Source organism: Dendrobium catenatum, unplaced genomic scaffold, assembly GCF_001605985.2.
Source record: "Dendrobium catenatum unplaced genomic scaffold, ASM160598v2 fragScaff_scaffold_970, whole genome shotgun sequence".
Taxonomy (NCBI): domain Eukaryota; kingdom Viridiplantae; phylum Streptophyta; class Magnoliopsida; order Asparagales; family Orchidaceae; genus Dendrobium; species Dendrobium catenatum.
Window position 1 is genome coordinate 617,838 of NW_021319432.1, and position 18,596 is coordinate 636,433.

Sequence of the window (18,596 nt, forward strand, 5' to 3'; positions counted from 1 at the left end):
CTGATCAACTATTATTCTAAATGCACTACTATTTTACTATGCATTCCCTTATTGCAAACCAAAATAAAAGGTAAACTTCTACATTAGTGCCCTCAACCACACAACTCCAAAAAATTTTTCATACTGTTTTATTTTATAATGCATTCATTTTACTCTCTTTTTTTCATCAAATCAAATAGCCCCATAATAGAAATATTTAAATTTTCATCCAACTACTTGCTCTATCTTAATGTTCCAAGCTCCCAAGCCAAGTAATGATAGAATTCTCCAACCAAATTTTGGGTGTTATCATAAGTTTTTAGGCATTGTCTAATCTAGCAATATGCCTTCTAAAAAATCAACCGGAAATCACTGGGATCGATGAATAGAATCGGTTTTTGAAGCCCAAAATCCGTCTTTCTTATGTTTTTCAAAGCAAATTTTCTAGCACTACCATACCAAAATAAAAATTAAATACCAATTAAAATAAGGAGAATTCTTACATAAACTTCATTGGACAATTCACAATTCCTCAAAAAAATTCTTCACCATGACCTTAGTTCGGTAAACTAAAATTGCATTATCTTATGAGAGTAGCCTAGCAGCAATAGAAGCTTTAAATTGTGATGCATCCTTCATGCCTCACATTCTAGCTTGATAGCCTATGCTATAAAAAGAGAAATTGCCAAACAAAGCATTCACTTAGAAAACGACAAACAGTAATTTATAAGAAATAAGAGAGCTTAAACGATCAAAAAATGGAATCTCAGTTAGCAAATTCAGTAAATCATTCTTTAAGATGTAGATGCTAAAAATACATAAATGCATTCTTGGTAACAAGTGGTTCGAAGAAGTAAGAATATCATAAGGATAATAGCAGGAGGATGATAAGCAAGTATCCATGGGATAGAACCTTGAATTCAACTATAGTCTTCGAAGGCTCAAAAGTTAGATCATAGCTTGACATAGGACAGCAAAGATTAAGCAAATATGCTGGATACCCTTGAGTTTTTTGTCTCTTCCTGCAATGATTTTCAGAGCTATCCCTCTTCTTAGCAGTAGTGGAATGAAAATTTGTTGCAATACTATTAATCAAATTATGGATTGGACCCTTGCAGACGAATCTTGCATTGATATCTGAAACTGTGAAGGAAACAATATTGAAGCTTAAGGAAATAGATTAAAAACAAGGGCAAATAGGATACAGATATACTGCAATACCTGCAAAGAAAATAATACACTGAATGAACTGATAAACAACATTATGCTCAAGTATATTTACGCCAAAGAAAACTATATAAATACCTTTGTCGAGAATGCATCTGTTGGCCCTGACATGTACCCAGAAAGGGTAAATTCTCGATCAGAGTAAACAATTTCTCGGAGTGAACTAGAAACCTCATTTCCAAAACCATCACTAACCAAAGACAAAGAAGACCGGCCAGCAATTGTGCAAAGCAGTTTATGCTCACTGCACCAACAAACATAACTGAAATTAAAAAAGATATTCATAAGATCCTGAAGTGTATACTCTTATATAAAAAACTCACCCCTCAATTTCAATAACCTTGAATGACACGTGTGGATGTACAAGAGCTATCCGAAATACACATTTCTTCACAGAATGCAGTACCTTTCTAAGGCTTCAAGGTACAAAATGGACAAAACACGTGTCACTCCACAAAATATGTTAAGTGGTGATTTTAGTTAAAACTCATAGCTAAAAAAGATAGAATAACATGATAGACATTAACCTAGATTGCATGAATTTCCTCCGAATTGGTTGGTTATAAAATAAATCTCGAACAATTACTGCAAGAAGAAAAAAATAAAATCAATTGTTAAATGACTAATTCAATAAAAACTAGCTGCATTTACTTTCAAGTGACCGATAGAAATGCAAAAATGATGGAATGCTAAGACTAGAGTAAGCGCTTATTTGGCTGCTCTATGCTATGTAATTGCTGGCTTCAGTCGCTGCAGGTACATCAACAAGCAGCGAACAAGCAGCAAAATTTTGCAAAAGAGATCTTCTCTGCTATTCGGGGAAAAAGCAACATTCTGCTAAAGCAACAGTATGAGCTAGGCACTTCCACTAGAAACGGTTTGCAGATAAAACGGAATACACATCTCAATTATGACAATTTCAACAGGTCTTTTTTTTTTGGTCAACGGAGAAAACAAACAATGTCGGCGGAACATTATGTTGTCCACAGCTGGTTGATACAGGGAAATCAGCAGGCATCCATTTTCCAGCTAGCAGAGATCCTCTGCAGGACACCATCGAAAAGCCAGAAAAATTGTACAGGTGTAACTTTAGTTAACTTGGGCATTTCCCTACGTAAGTTAACAAATAAGCCTTAGTTGTATACATGAAACTACAACAACTTCAAAAGCAATTCTTTTGGGTTAGAGGCGAAAACAAACAATTTTAGCAGATTCTTAGTTGTTCCACAAGATCTTATGTTATCTGGCTAAGGGTACAAGACATATCGCATACATATCAAACCATTAAAAGATATATAAATAATAAACAAACAAATAAAAAACAAACTACATAAAAATAATCATAATAAAAGAATATTCTAAGGAAACCATTCAAGATACATTCATAGGGAAACATCCTGCCATTGATTACATTTAAGTCAATACTACAAGATAGTCAGAAAGGAATGATATTCCCCTACCACCCATACCATGATTATGACCTCAAAGATGCATCATTCAATAAAGATTTCACATCTAGCAACGGCATGCTAACTATGTAATGAAACAGATTTAAGACAATAATTTTTTTTACCTGAACCAGCCCTAAGCAATTACTCGCATGCCATTGACCAACTCAAGCACCTTAGTTGCACTTCCTCAAGTCATAATAGTTTAGGAGGGTATAAGGTGGAATTATTCACACAAACCTCTCCCTCTCATTTTGAAAATTTGTGCAGTTCAAATAAGATGGATTTCGAGTCCTTGATTCAAATAAGATGATTTCAGATCAAATGGTCTAAATTAAAAATTAATAATATTTAAAAAAAACTAAAATTTAATAAAAAAACTTAAAACCTATTCATGTTATGTATTTCTATTACTCTTCCTCAAATTTCGTTCCAGTCCTCGTCCAAATTGAGAACCCAGTGCCGACCACAACGCGCCAACGTCTCTCCCCACAGCAAGTACTCTTCGTCTCTGGCATCGCACTCCTTTAAGTTCTCTCTCCACATTCAACATTCAACGTTAGTCGCCACTCACCTCCCATGGGATGTAAGATTTCTTCCTGGAGAAATAAAATTTCTTGATATATTAAATTGAGGTTTTGAGTTTCAAAAATGTTTTTGCAAAGTTCATTACATCTTATTGAGCAATCCATATTTTGTATGGTTATTTTCAAAATTAATGTAAGATTTTTTTTTTTTTTTTTGCAATGTTCATTCAAAATGAGCATATACGTGAAAAGGTTGGAGTAGCTCCAGTGGAAGATAAGATTAGAGAGATTTGAGCTCGCATAGACAAGGCAAGAACAAATATCGGACTTAAATGTTAGAACATAACATTTCAATATCATTAAAAACTGAAATATGTGAATCTAAAACAACTCAAAAGATAATTAGTGCCTCTAAAAACAACTTCCAATATTATAACAAAACATTTCATATCTAAACATCATAGGATTTACAAAGGGTGGCTAAAAGTTTGTCATGTCAACATCCACCCACAAAATCATTTTTACACAAAAACAACAAAAATGCACTAAGAACATGTCCTCATGTTATCTACGGATGTACGTAAATCATGGTCGTTCAGCCATCACCTAGCAATAGAATCACCTGAAAAATATCTCAAAACTAGGAAATGAGCTAACGCTCAACAAATAACAATTACATTTAAGCTTATGTGCAATATAGAGGAATCAACATGAATGCCTATGAATATATTCCATAAACTCTTTATGAAATGAAATGAAAACATTTAAATGGCATAGACTTCTAAACTTTCTTACTTTGCCTTACAATATATATATATATTTGGTCAGGTACAATCTCATATTTGGTCATTCATCATAATTTTGGCCCGAAGAGCCGTATTGTGCAAGTGCACCGTATTGGAACTCCGCCTCAACATAGACAAACTTGCATATCATTTTGATATCATAACATAAGATGATTTAACATATCTAACATACCAACCATACATATATTTGATCCACTAAAATGCATTTGATAAAACATGAAAGTGAATTTATGTGCATATGAAGAATTTTCTATCTAAACATGAAATGTAACAATGCAACATAATCATCCATAGGCAACTCAAGACACAAATAACATCTTAAAGATTTATGTAAAGAGTTTTCTATCAAGACATGAAATGTAGCAAAGCAACATAAAAAAAAACTTAAAAGAGAACAAACATGAAGTTTAGAATGTAATTGTCACTTACCCTAAGCACTATGCAAACCTCCACGAACCAATCTCTTCTTAGGTTTGTTACCTAAAGAAACAAACACTTAAATTAATACACAAGAAATTCATTAAATATTTTCATTCTCTAAATTCCCTTCCTAATTACTCTACCTAAGCGATTAATGAACTCCCTAATTACTCTACCTAAGAAATTTATGAAATTTCAACATACAAAATTCGGATTTAATTAAAATCCAAATTTTTGAAACCCAAAATTTTCATATTTCCTTCCAATTACTATTTAAATCATTTTTCTTAACCTATATTATCATTAAACCTAATTATTTTTTCGATTAAATTAATTTAGAAATTAGGAAAAAATATTTTTTCTCAAAATCTTACTTTCTCTTAATTAGAGCCCTCCCATGACTCCTAGGAACAATATTAGTTAACAACTTGGCTCAAAATCTTAAAATTAGAAAAAGCCCTAATTTTTTAAATTACAAAAACTTTAGGGAAAATTCAAATATTTGTATTTTCTCATATTTTCCATTTTCTAATTTATAAAATTTACTTAACATAAAATGATTATAAAATTCGATTTTGTCCAAAACCCTAAATTTTGAAACTTAATTTTTCATCTTTTTTCATCATAAATGTATTTAAAACTCTCCCATATCTCTAAACTACTAATTAAATATATTAATTTTCGCATTTCATTAAATTTAAAAATTAGAAAAATAAAAATTTTAGTCAATCCCTAATTTTACCCTAAAAGAAACATTCCTAAGGCTATTAGGAATGTTAGTTGTGAAAGCATTTTCAGAAAAACTTAATTTTTGAAAAATCCTAATTTTAAAATCCTCAAAAATTGTGGAAGAAAACTAGAGTTAGGGTTAAAATCATGCTCTAAAACATTCCCTATCATTTTTCTATGAAAATACTAAGATTTGAGCAAACCCTAAAATTTAAACCTAAAGAAATCTAGGGAAAAAGAAAGTTTCCTTGCAAGAGAAACTTACCTCCTTCTTCCTTAGCCTTTCCCATTTGATTTCCCCTCAAGACCTCGCCGGAGAACACTTGTCGCCGCCGCCGGATTCCACTTGCAACCGACGCCCTCTCCCCTTTCTCGCGTGCGGCCGAACGAAGGAGGCAAGGGACTCAATGGTTCGGTCCCTTAGGCCGACGGGGGCTTAAGGAAAACAGTTAAATGCCAATTTACGCATGTACCCCTTCTCCTAATAATTTTCTTAAGGATCATGAGGATAATTTACTTAAACTAACTTCGACGAATTTTTGTTTTAAATTCATGCGAAATTAGGTATAGGTTCTTTATACCGTTTCGATCGAAATTTCGCACAGAATTTAATAAAATTATTTATGTTGAATTCCGACGACTTCAAAATTTTGCCTAATTTCATCGTGACGCATCAAAATGCGTGCGACGCATCCGATCGATAGTTTTCAGGTTTTAAGGTCACCTTATGTGGTTTGGTCACATTAAATGGAGGCCTTCCGATGACCCGGTTAGGAAAGTTGAGGTATTAGATTTGACTTATGTTAAGAAAGGTAGAGATAGACCTAAAAAGACTTGGTTATAAAATATTAGAAATGATCTTTCTTTATTAGATTTAAATGAGAATTTGAATCTTAATAGGACACAATGGAGAAAATTGATTCATGTAGCGACCCCACGTAGTGGGAAAATGGATTGATATTGTTGTTGTTGTATGTATTTATTTATGAGCTTCAGAAGTTTGTGCTTTGGGAAGGAAGAAAAACCTCTTCTTTCCTCTACCATATTATTTATAGGCTTCGGTTTATCATTTCTAATATGATGTTATATTAATTATTATACACTAAATAAAAAAATTATAAAGTCGTGTCCTTGCCGCACCTATGTCCTACATTTTCAAAAAAAAGTTGTCTCGTGTCCATGTTGTGTCTGTGTCGCCGTGTCTGTGCATCATAGTCTCCAATAGCTGAATATAATTCTAGTTGCAGGAATTAATTAGGGGAGTAAGGTTCTTGAAGCTGTTCTTGATTGCAAAAAGGGTTCTTGTTAGTCTTTGCTATTTTTTCTTCAATCTCTCGTACTACTAAGTAGTTTCATAAAGTTTTTTATATTGTTTAGTGTTATAAAAGTATACTAGTACTTGGTTATTATTTCCACTATCTAGTGGTGTCACTCTTTCCATTTTTAGTTATTTATTGATTAAAATTCTAGCTCAATGTCACTCTCCCAATTATAGTGTGGACTCCATCAAGCTCAATGTTCGTGAAAAACTCAGCACTTGGGTTGTTCTTAAACAACAATTCAAATATGAATATAATATTTAGGATTGATTCCTTAACAAAGCAAACACAAGCAAAGTTCTATTTGTTTGTATGCACTTCGTTAAAAGTTTGCCAAGATAAATATCATTATTATTATTACTATCACACACGCCTGATTTATGTGGTGTTAAATGTTGCCATTATGTTCTGAGGTCTTCGTTTGATTCTTTCTTCATTTTTTAATCGAAATAATATAAATTCAACTTTTACTAATAGTTTTTGCTTGTGTTCATTTATGCTCAAGAATAAGTCAAACAAAACAAACTGAACACAAACAATGAAAATAATTAAGGAGCCAAACTTGAGTAGAACTGCTTTTGTTTCTATGCAACTCATTCACACCATGTGTGTGGACAATCCTTTGTTTCCACTCCCAAGTTTAAATCAGCTAATTATGTGAGCGGACCATCTGACAGAAGTATGCAAACATATATCAATAATCTATTTTCTAAAACTAGAGACTAAGAATTAAATTATTCTAAACATTTGAAATCTCAAAACTTCAGTTCATAATGTTCGTTAAGCATAAGCAAAAGCTTGAAATTCCACTGCGCTTGTCCTAATTGGGGCTAGGTAAAATCAAGAGAGTCCCTAACAAAGTCCAAAAACTGGGCTAGTTTTCGGCCCAAACCTAGCTGTCTTCATATCAGTTTCGTTTTACCATTATTAAGTTCCAACAAAGTCGCTTTTCCACTACCAAACCCTACCCCCTAAGAGCATCATTTGTTTCCATGCTTTGGCTTGAAAATGAATTTCAGTCAAGGTAATCGAGGCAAATAGATTGCCAACCCATGCCTGCATTTAATTGTTACTCACAAAGTTGTTGATGTCAAACACATTCATGCAAAGCTTCCATGTTGAATACCCTGAAAGGATAGGATAACATAAGAGAAAACATAATCCCTAAGTCTGATTAAGAAATGTCATACATAGCCAGTATTAAATGGAGGCTAATCCAAGCTCGTATGAAACACACACTGCGACACTTGAATCTTATTATAACTATCGGGGTGCCATATTCTAATGCTATAATGGAAAAGCAAGAGAGAACATTACCAGTTGTGCCCACATCTTCCCGCTGGTCATCGATTCCAAAAAATAAGCACTTCGAGCTCTGCTTTGTTTAGGAAAGCATCAGGAAACAATCGTCCTGATAAATGTCAAAATAAGAAATAAGTATGTATACCTTTATAATCTTGCAATATGCATTTGGCTTTCCACGAGCTTTCGACCTGATTTCTAATAAAGATACATCAGAAATGGAAGAAAGAGCCTCTCCTCTAAAACCAAGGGCCTCTGCACCAGTACCAGCATCAGCCACAAGGTGAACCTTTGATGTAGCTGTTCATGTAAAATAGAAATCCAAATATTGATGGAATAGCACATTTTGGAGAGCATAATCATATAAGTGTTAAAACACTATTTTGCTATGCACTCATAAAGGACTCTGGGCACACCATAATAAAATAGACAAAAACAAAAAATTCATTGCAATTCAGTAATCAACCAAATATGAATGTAAGATCATTTCACTTGAACAAGAAAGACAATAAGATACTCCAGCAAACGAATACATCTAGCTCATTACCCTAACATAAGTGAATTCACTATAATAATGCCCATATAGACAATTGAAGAATTGTTGCCTGTATCACAACAAAGAGAATTCTAGCACCAAAACAGAGGGCTGACAAAAAGGACAAAGAGGGCAAAGAGAACAAATCCATATTTCACTCCTATTACTCATTGATTGTTATTACAGTCTATGATGCACAGACACAAACACGGTGATAGGGACATGACGAATAAGAAACACGTTAATTATTGAAAATATAAGATACGAACACGAATTGCATGAGGTATTATATTTTATATATTAAAAATGGTGCATAAAAATTGAATTACTAAAACATTAAGAATAATTGAGAAATAATAAATAACTTAACTAGTATGTGCACTTAAAATAATTAATATTAGGGAGATTTACGTACATAACACTTAAAAGTTACCTATTTACATATCTAACACCAAAAACTCTTAAAATACACACACAACACCTACTTCTTCACTATCCACTTATTTCTACCACTCTGCTCCGTGAGTCGCGCATGAGAACATTGCCTTAGTGACATTCAAATCTGCATGTGTGAGAGCAACTACTCTCGTGAAAGTTGCAAGCAGGTCAACCCACTCCAACCCTATTCCTCATGCCCTAAATCTTTTTATGTTGCTTGTCGTTTTGATAGTACCAGATGTTGGAGAAATTTTGTCATCCTCAATGGATTGCATATTTTGTGATCGAGCATGGCATAAAAAAGGTGATATATTATCCCGGAGAACAAAAATATCATTTCCTTATAGACTAATAACAAAATTTACAATTTTAACAGAGATTCCATCATTCAATATTTGATTTAATGGAATTTTTTTTATTCAGGGGAACTGATGCCCCATAGCGGCAAGGTTAATTACACTCAAGTATTTTAAACTTGAGAAAAATTTTGATTAAACTAATGATTTTCTTTCTTTTGAAAATAATCGAAAGATTGACTAAAAGTTTTCATTTTAAAATCCATAAAATTCTTGTTTAAAGATTTGGTATTTAGGAATTTCAAAAGAAGAGGGGGATCAACTTTGATTGGAGTTCTTGGAATGAGAGCCAAATGGAGGAAGAGTATTTGATTCTGATGGGAAACTCAGAGGTACTCAAAAACTATCATATATTGGGCTTTACATTTTAGAATCTAATTTTTTGTTTAAGTTGATCAATTTTATTAAGAATGTTGAAGCTTATACTCCAACAACACATGTTGGAGGAAATGCTTAGAAGGTGAGGGCTTATAAAATGACTGACGTCAACATATGCCTAAGACTCTAGAACTAAGGTGAGGACTGTTGAGGGGTAGTGCATCGAACCTAAGAATAACGGAATGCAAATGACTTACAAACCACACCTTGCATAAGACGTAGCCAGACGGAAGACAGCTCCTTCTCTCCGCTATCTGGATCGGTTCCACTCAAGATATCGCATGCAGCAAGCCAAATCGGAGGGGAAGTTGAATCCTCTTCACGCTCGGTTAAATGGAGACACAAGTCACAAACGAAGTCAAATGATGTTGACTTCCGTCTCCCACCCTCTATATACAGGAAACGAGGCCTCGATCGCTCGATAAGATTCTGCCACGATATACTGATCTTCTGTCACATAATTCAAAGGGGAAGACCCTGTAGCAAAGATCTTTGAATTTTAGCTGTTAGATTGACTTTCCTGATTTGGGGAAATGATGAGAGAGGGCCACAAAGTCGATATATCATGCTTAGGGTGAAATTGAACTTGAATTGGGTTAATTTGGCGGAAATTGGATCGGAACTGGACCCGATTCGAATCCATTTGGGTCGATATGTGTGTCCAATTGGGTCCGATCAAATTAATTTTGCAAAATTGGGCTCGAATCGGCACTGAATTGCATTGAACTTGGTTCGACGAGGCTCGAAGAAGTCTGATTATGTTCGATTTGGACTGATTGTGGGTCGATCCGATCAATTTGACTTTAATTTAATTAAATTGAGCTTTATTTAATTAAAAAGAGGCTCAATTTGGGTAGATTTTTGTTCGACGCCACTCGAACATAATATATCTTAAATTTGTCACCCTCATCAAACACTTATGGATGGTGTATGAACTGCTATCTTAAGCTTGAAAAATATATTTATTGCTTGAAATGCTTTTTTTTTCTTTTTTTTTTAATTTTGTTGAGATTTTTAGCCCCAAATGATTTATTTTGAAATTTTGGTGCATTTTAATAATAGGATCCACTTCGATTAGGATTTTAAGTTAAGGCGGCCATCGATAACGATGTTTTCCTGAAGCATTTGCATTTAAAATTGAGAGCTTTATTTTTGAAATCAAATCCCTCCAATTATGATAAACAACAAATACGTCAATCAAAAGGGTGTGAAATTTGAAACATATATTTTTACAACTTGATAGCTTGTTTTTAGATGGACCATTCCGAATATCATCTGCAATAGACGAACCAATTATAAGGATATTTGATTACTTGGAACCTTATCAAGCATATATGCTTGTTTATGAAGGATCGAGTGCATGTATGGGCATTTAGTTTATTATAGACCTTGTCAACTCCACCCTCATATGCAATGGATCATGCAGGTGTATTATAACTCATAACAGTTCTTATAGACATGTTTATAGAGTTTGCATTTTGCAAGTGAAGTTTTCTTGTAAGAGGAATAGAAGAACTTAAGCAAAGAAAATAATAAATATCACTGTGAGATCCACGATCAATTATTTGATGGCAAATTTACATAATTGCATTTAGAGTATGACTTGAATTTATTCTTTAACCGTGATTTGTATGAAATTTATTGCTTGAATATCTTTCAAGGAGTTCAAAACCTATCGACTCTAATTTTTGGGATGTGGAGGATCAGATTTAAGATAAAAAACTTACCACCCTACTATATATGTAGGGCAGCCCACTCAAGGGCATGATTACCTTGAAAAGTTTGAGTATAACTTTTAAAAAGAAGTTTGAATTTTTCAAAACAATTAGAAGTTTTTCAAACACCCACGGGAGGGGACAGTATTTTGATATTTCAATGTGACATTAACATATTTATCATAACACATGAAGGCAACTTGATGCATAATGGGTGTATACACTTTTCATGGTGTTTGCATAATTTTCAAGGATCCGTATTTGAGTTTAAAATTGCCATGAGAAACATTTACAAGACTTGAACATTATCTACATTTTCATTACGTGTTTAAATATTTTGCCATTAAAATGCATGCAAACTTTTCATTTTGAGTTATCAAAGATCGAATTATATCCACTTATGTATATATGTTACAGGTTGGGTTGCAACATTTAAAAGTTGGAATCTTTTTGTGTGAGGCAAATATATAAACTTTTTTTCTCTTTTTTGACGTTTACTCTCCTTTTATTTTGGTTTTTCTTATCTTTTTTGCCATTATTCTTTTTCTTTTTTTATCTCTAATTATATTTAGTAGAGATAGATAGAAAGGGAGGGACTTAGAGAGAGTAAGGAAAGAAAGGAAATGGAGAGGGATATTCAAATATAGAGGGAAAAGTAGGAAGAGGTGGCTATCAAAGTCAAACTTGGAGGAGCTGAGTCGATGAATTGACGTAAAAGAAGAGGGCTAAATGGCAAAATTTGCAAGGAGACGTTGGATTCAAGGCTAAACCGCAGGATTTCCAAAACAAACCCGCAGGTTATAGCTTATCCAAAAATAACATTTTCATAACATCATACTTCAAACATTACAAATCCCCCATATATATATAGGTATGAAAGGGAATACAAAGAGACACAATACATTAACTAACACAAGAACCTAAACATCACAATATTAAAACACCTAAAAATAAATCCCAAGCCAAGAAACCGAAGAGGTAGCCGCGGGAGCCGAAGCAGCAGCCGCACGGAACCAAGGAGGCCGCTTGGAAAAGGATCCCAGGCACAGAAAACCAGCAGCCAGCCGGAATCCAAGGGAGCAAATGCAATGAAACCTATGGAGGAAACCAAGGAGTCATGCATAGGAATACTAAACACCTTTCTTGGGATTCCAAAAGTCCTTTTTGGAACCCCAAGAGACATCATAAAAGAAGACTTTAAAATTATAAATAACATTTAATAAAAAGTAAGATAATAAATAAACTAAAATGTTAGCTAATAATGAGCTAACCCTTAGTTCAATAAATGAACTAAAGTTCAGCTCATAAATGAGCTAAAATTTCAGCTCAAATAGTAGACTCAAGGGAAGCCAAAATTTGTATTATTTTGGACATGAGTTGACCCCCCCTTTGTCTACATCAATTATCTACATTTTCATTACGTGTTTAAATATTTTGCCATTAAAATGCATGCAAACTTTTCATTTTGAGTTATCAAAGATCGAATTATATCCACTTATGTATATATGTTACAGGTTGGGTTGCAACATTTAAAAGTTGGAATCTTTTTGTGTGAGGCAAATATATAAACTTTTTTTTCTCTTTTTTGACATTTACTCTCTTTTTATTTTGGTTTTTCTTATCTTTTTTGCATTATTCTTTTTCTTTTTTTATCTCTAATTATATTTAGTAGAGATAGAGAGAAAGGGAGGGACTTAGAGAGAGTAAAGAAAGAAAGGAAATGGAGAGGGATATTCAAATATAGAGGGAAAAGTAGGAAGAGGTGGCTATCAAAGTCAAACTTTGAGGAGCTGAGTCGATGAATTGACGTAAAAGAAGAAAAGGCTAAATGGCAAAATTTGCAAGGAGACGTTGGATTCAAGGCTAAACGATGATTGGTGTTGGTGAGATGTCGAGCATCAAAGAGGGTCATTGGGCTAAGACATGGTTGTTTGCAATCAAGAAGCATACGGTGTTGGAAGTAGAGATGGATATTTGACAATAGAATTTAACTTAAATTTGACCAAGCAGCAAAAATGACAACTTTAAGTCCATGAATATCAAATCAAATTTCTTTTCTACATACCACTTGTCTTGTCGGGCCTCGCCAACAAGCACCCATTGCAACTTCCTTCTTCTACTTAGGGGATTTCAGCCTAAGTCCACACATCACACAAACTTTTCTTATCCTTTCCTCCATATGTCCCGTCAATGCCTTCAATATTGAGCTCCCACACAACTTCCTCGACATACATCATTAGACTCATCGAAGCCTTTTCCAAATGAGATCCCACTTGAGTTCCTCACTTCTTAATTGTATAGCATTTCAAGTAAGGTGTAGAAGCAAAGAAGGCGAGATAGGGAGACAATCATGAAGGAGATGAGAGGGGAGCACTTAGAGCACCAAGGAGCATGGAGCTACTGCATGTGAAAACAATAAGGCGTGGGACCTTTTTGGGTTTTTTTTATCATTTGAAAGCATCAAACATGATTGACTAACACGACAAGGATCAAACATGATTGGAAGAGATTTGAAGAAAGGGGAATTGATTTCAATATATTTTCAAAATTTCAAAGAAAGAAAAAGATATTAACATGTGTATTAACTCTTTCTAGAAAACTATAGTCATTCGAGAGCATCAAATTTTATGTCATTGCTTCACGTGCATATAAATTTTTAGAATTTACTTTGCAGTTTTTATGATGACCCAAGCAACATATGTGTCCTTTCCAGATAATTGTAACATTTTGGACACATCAGCATGGTTTTTTTTTTTTCTTTTTTTTTTATTTTTAAACACATCAGCATGGTCAATTTTGTAAAATAGCTTCAATTGTATACTTCTTGTTTTAATCATATTTTGAATAAGACTCAAGCAATGTTGCACTGTTTGCCATTTTTTCATCTTGTTTGATCAAATTGATTGTCAGTGTAATCTTGATGCTCTGAATGCTTCTACACTGTTAGCTTTGTAAAACAAGCGACTGTAGGGTATATTTTGTACAAGCAATACTTTTCTCCATGCGTGATATTGTACCCTCCATTTTTGTCGCACTCAATAAGATAAATATGTGAAATACATATGGTCAACATATACTCCCCCGGTATATAAAGTACACATAGAATGGATGATGTTAGTTGCAAACTAGTTAATCATGCAAATCATCAAAAAAATTTCTTGGATATTACAATAAATGTCTTTTTTTTTAAATCCCTTGTAATGTGAATTTGAAATTTTGAATGTAGTCATCCAACTTTGAAAGGTAATCAATGGTTGACATTTTCTCTTGACTTTAAAAAACTTGTTGAAGCTTAGAAGAAAATTTGACACTAAGGTTGAAAGGAAAACTCAAATTTCTTTCCGCCAAGTTGGAATAAAGTGCTAAGCCAAGGAAGATTCTACTCAGTTTACCGCTTTGTACATAATGGACTTGATCATAATGATTTTTTTTTTAATATTAGCGATTTAGAATTCCTTCTTCCTAGATTTGCACTTTAACATACTTAGAGAAGGGATTGAACTTGCTTGTCTTTTTCCAATTGTCAAAGAAATGAGCAAGCTATCAGTCGTGTGCTTTCTACTTAGGTGAACTTGAGGAAAAATACGTGCCCGTGACCTAACTCTTAAGACTTATTGATGCGGACATCCAACCGTCCATGCCAATCCGAGGAGGAGCTAAAGATCGACGACCGAGATCACTTTGCTTTATTTTCGTTTATTAAGTGTATTTTAATTTAGTTTTGCAATTTCCCATTTTACCCTCTTGTTTTATGTAAGCCCAAGGGGCGAAAGATAGCATACTTTATGATTGAGTATGGCATAAGAATGATGATATATTATCCTAAAGGGTAAAAATATCATTTCCTCATGGACTCAATAATAAAATTTACAATTTTAAACAGAGATTCCCGCATTCAATGTTTGGTTGAATGGGGTATATTTATTTCTAGGGTACAGGCGTCCCATAGGGGCAAGCCCATATGGTTAATTACATATCAAGCTTTGATGCTTGAGAAAACTTTTGATTAAACTAGTCATTTTCTTTTTCTTTTGGGAGTCATTTAAATATTGGCTAAAGTTTGATTTTTTTTAAATCCATGAAAGTCTAACTAAAAGGTTTTGGCCTTTAGGACTTTCAAAGGGGGGAAAATATCAACTTATAATCAGATTTTGAAACAAGAGCTAAATGAGGTGAAGTAGAAGCACTTGATTCTGAGAAATATCATAGGTGCTCGAACTATCCTATGTTGGGCTTTAAATTTTTTAACTCTAATTTTTGTTTAAGTTGACATTTTGATTAGAAGTTTGGGGCTTAGATTCCAACAATACATGTTAGAGAAATTGCCCGAAAGGTGAGGACTTGTATGGTGATTTGAATCGATCATTGCCTCATATCGTAAAACTAAGGTGAAGACTACCGATGGGTAGTACCTCGAACTTAAGTCTAACGGAATGCAAAAGGGACTTATAAACTACAACTTACATAAGGCATAGCCAGCACAACTCATGGATTTATTGTCTTTGCCTAGAAAGGACTACCAGCTAGACCCACCTAAATGTTTTTAAAACCATGTTTTCCTGTCTCAATGCATATGAAGAATGGAGGGTTATTTTATTTAGAAAGTATGGCTTATAGCATGGCTTTGAGACAAAAATGCCTAGTTATGCAGGGTATGCATATGCTGACTCATAAAGAAAGTAAATTTTGATTATCTAATCCTTAAGTGAAGGCTTTTCTAAATGAAAAACGGGCTATGCAAGCTCAATTTAAATTTTGGAAAAAAAAAAAGCTTGGCTCCTTAAAAGGGAGCCATGCAATTTTCTTTTCGATAGAAAATCATGAAACCTAAATTGATTTTAAGTTGTTTACATTTTAAAGGGTAGAAATCTTATTTTGTCCTAAGAGCCTACCGCATCAAAGTCCAGGCAACACCCAAACAAGCAAGAGAAGAAACCTAAGAAAAATCATGTTTTTTATTACGCACACAGTAAACAATCAACACATGCTACAAGATGTAAAGCAACTATAGCAAAAATATAAGTAATGTCCCAATTATTACAATTAAGTTTGGCAGCTGAGTTGTATGTCATTATACAACCCATTCAAATTTATTACAGACTCTAATTGTTGGGGGGTCTTTAAGCTCTTGATTTTTGAATGGACATCAGGCTTCACCTTCAGCAGGTACATCCTTCTAGTACACTTCTTTCTTTTGATTCAGACCCCAACAAGTCTAATACAAGTCTTACTTCTATCAAATATATTTAGAAAGTGTAAAAGACTCAAGCCTGCAAAATAGAACTAGAAGGCAGTTTATATAATGAAATATCACCTCCAAGATTTTATTTAGCACTTAGAGTGTCAAACATCTGCTTCTACCCTATTGGCCACATCACTTGGAAGGGATTTAACTGGTACCTGTTATGCAAGTATTTTTATTATTTATGAACGCCCCTTCTTTGGATATGGCCCCTGCAAGAAAAGCATGTATATTTCTACACCAAACACTTAAGAACAAGTGATCACAACACAGACAATCCAATAGGCAACCACACCAAATCATCAACCACGTGCGCATAAAAAGAAAAATCCTAGTCCTAGCATGCCTCGGGGTTTTACATCTAAGTGCGTGAGGCTTATGTGGCATGTCACAGTATGGGTGTTTCACTTAGAATTTGGATTTAAGGAAAGGGTGTCCAATATATAACTTTGGAATAAATGTTGGAAGATTCTCTCTAGCTTTTGGAGCTAGAAAGTGAACGTAGGAATCTAATGTTTAGCTTTTGGGCTAAATATTGGGGAACTCCATTTAGTTTTTAAAGCTAAAGAGGGGGAAATCTCCTACAACTTTTGGGGTTGGAGGAGAAGGATAGATCACCTATTAATTTTGGCACTATAAGTGAGGAAGATTTATAACTTTGGAGTTAAAAATCAATAGGGATTATCATTGAATTTTTATGTTCAATGATGGGTATTTAGTTTGCTAGATTTAGATTGAGCAAACATAAGAGAGTGATGTGTAGATTTGGGCTACACATCAAGGATCCCTTGGACTTTCAAATATTCAAAGAGATGAACTCATTTACCAAATTTGGGTTAGGAGAATGAAAGAGGATTTTGACTCCTTGGCTTGATATGAAATTATTTGTTGAATTTGGTTCAACAAATAAATGATTTGAATTGAACTACTTGTTGATTTTGATTCAACAAATAGGTGATTTATCATAGGTTTAATTCATTCAATATGGGTTAAATGAATGAGATTTTCATACAACTTTTGAGTTGTAAAAAGGAGGGAACTTCTCTACAAGTTTGATTTATAGAGAAGAAAGGAAGAAATGCAACTTGAAGGTTGCAAAGTGGAAGATTTTCTTTGAACGTTTGGTGTTCAAAGAAGGGGACATTCACCCATCTAATTCGAGTTAGTGGGATGAGAGAAATTTCTACAATTTTTTAGTTGTAGAAGTAGAAAAGAATATGCAACTTTGGCCACAAACTTCTGAACGCTCTGATCATTTGGTGTTCAAAGAGAACGTGTACACTCTCATAATTTGGGTTTAGGAGACTGGAAGGGAAGAGAAGAAGATGCAACTTGGAAGTTGCAAACTCTTGAAAGTTCCTTGAACATTTGACATTCAAAGAAGGATGCACACTCGCCTAATTTAGGTTAGAAGAATGAGAAGCTCTTCCTACAACCTTTGAATTGTAGGAAGAGATGAAGGAATACACAAATGAAGGGTTGCATATGAGAGGGTAGATCATTGAACCATATGTCCAATGTGTTGCGGATCTATGGTTTATGATTTTGATAATAGCAAACATTCTTATTTCTCTATGACTGCCTTACGTTCTGACATTTCAGGTCCACACGATCAGACTGCAATTTGGAACCAGCTCAAAATTGGATAGACTAGGTTTGAGTCAGTTTGTACCATTTTTTTCTTTCTTGAGTCTATTGTATTTATTGTGGCTCCTGATGCCTTGTAACGTATAAGAGTTTCTGACTGTTCCCTAGAGTTTACTGTTTTTGGTAACATCGTCCTGGACGATATTTATATCGGCCGGGACGATCTGTTCAAAAGCAGAAACCCTAATTAGGGCATCCTTATTAAAGCAACCGTCATTATGCAAAACACATCGTCCTGGACGATTTTGTATGTACAAGGACGATAGGCTCAATTCAGAAAGAATCTGATGCCAAATCTACTTAGGAAATACTTATTTTTGGACATCGGCCTGGTGGATCGGCCTGGACTATAAAATATCGGCCATGACGATCCAGGACAATTTTTTCAAAATTTCTCTAGCAATTTTGGAAAGCAATTAATGGTGATTTTGTTCGAGCTGATTAGTCATCAGCCAGCTTCATTTTAGGGTGATACTTAGGAAGTTTTTCCTCATATTTGAACTAATCTTCCAGGATGATATGTTTATC

General features: G+C 34.0%; 1 protein-coding gene across 6 annotated transcripts in view; it reads right to left on the reverse strand.

Moving 5' to 3' along the window:
* The window catches only part of LOC110111259 (DNA mismatch repair protein MLH3), an 82,278-nt gene that overhangs the window by 49,691 nt on the left and 13,991 nt on the right, over positions 1 to 18,596 (reverse strand). For 5 of the 6 annotated variants that reach the window (XR_002304845.2, XM_020843036.2, XM_028697550.1 and 2 more), the window contains 7 exons: positions 7,903 to 8,057; positions 7,773 to 7,830; positions 1,734 to 1,791; positions 1,530 to 1,622; positions 1,285 to 1,450; positions 1,185 to 1,200; positions 893 to 1,116 (listed from right to left, as the gene is read on the reverse strand). Coding sequence is in view for 5 of the 6 variants with exons in the window: in XM_020843036.2 (XP_020698695.2) it covers positions 893 to 1,116; positions 1,185 to 1,200; positions 1,285 to 1,450; positions 1,530 to 1,622; positions 1,734 to 1,791; positions 7,773 to 7,830; positions 7,903 to 8,057 (770 nt within the window). In the remaining variant the exon portion in view is untranslated. Of the gene's footprint in view, positions 1 to 892; positions 1,117 to 1,184; positions 1,201 to 1,284; positions 1,451 to 1,529; positions 1,623 to 1,733; positions 1,792 to 4,416; positions 4,452 to 7,772; positions 7,831 to 7,902; positions 8,058 to 18,596 lie in introns of those variants that run through there. The other variant, XM_028697552.1, reaches the window with a different exon arrangement.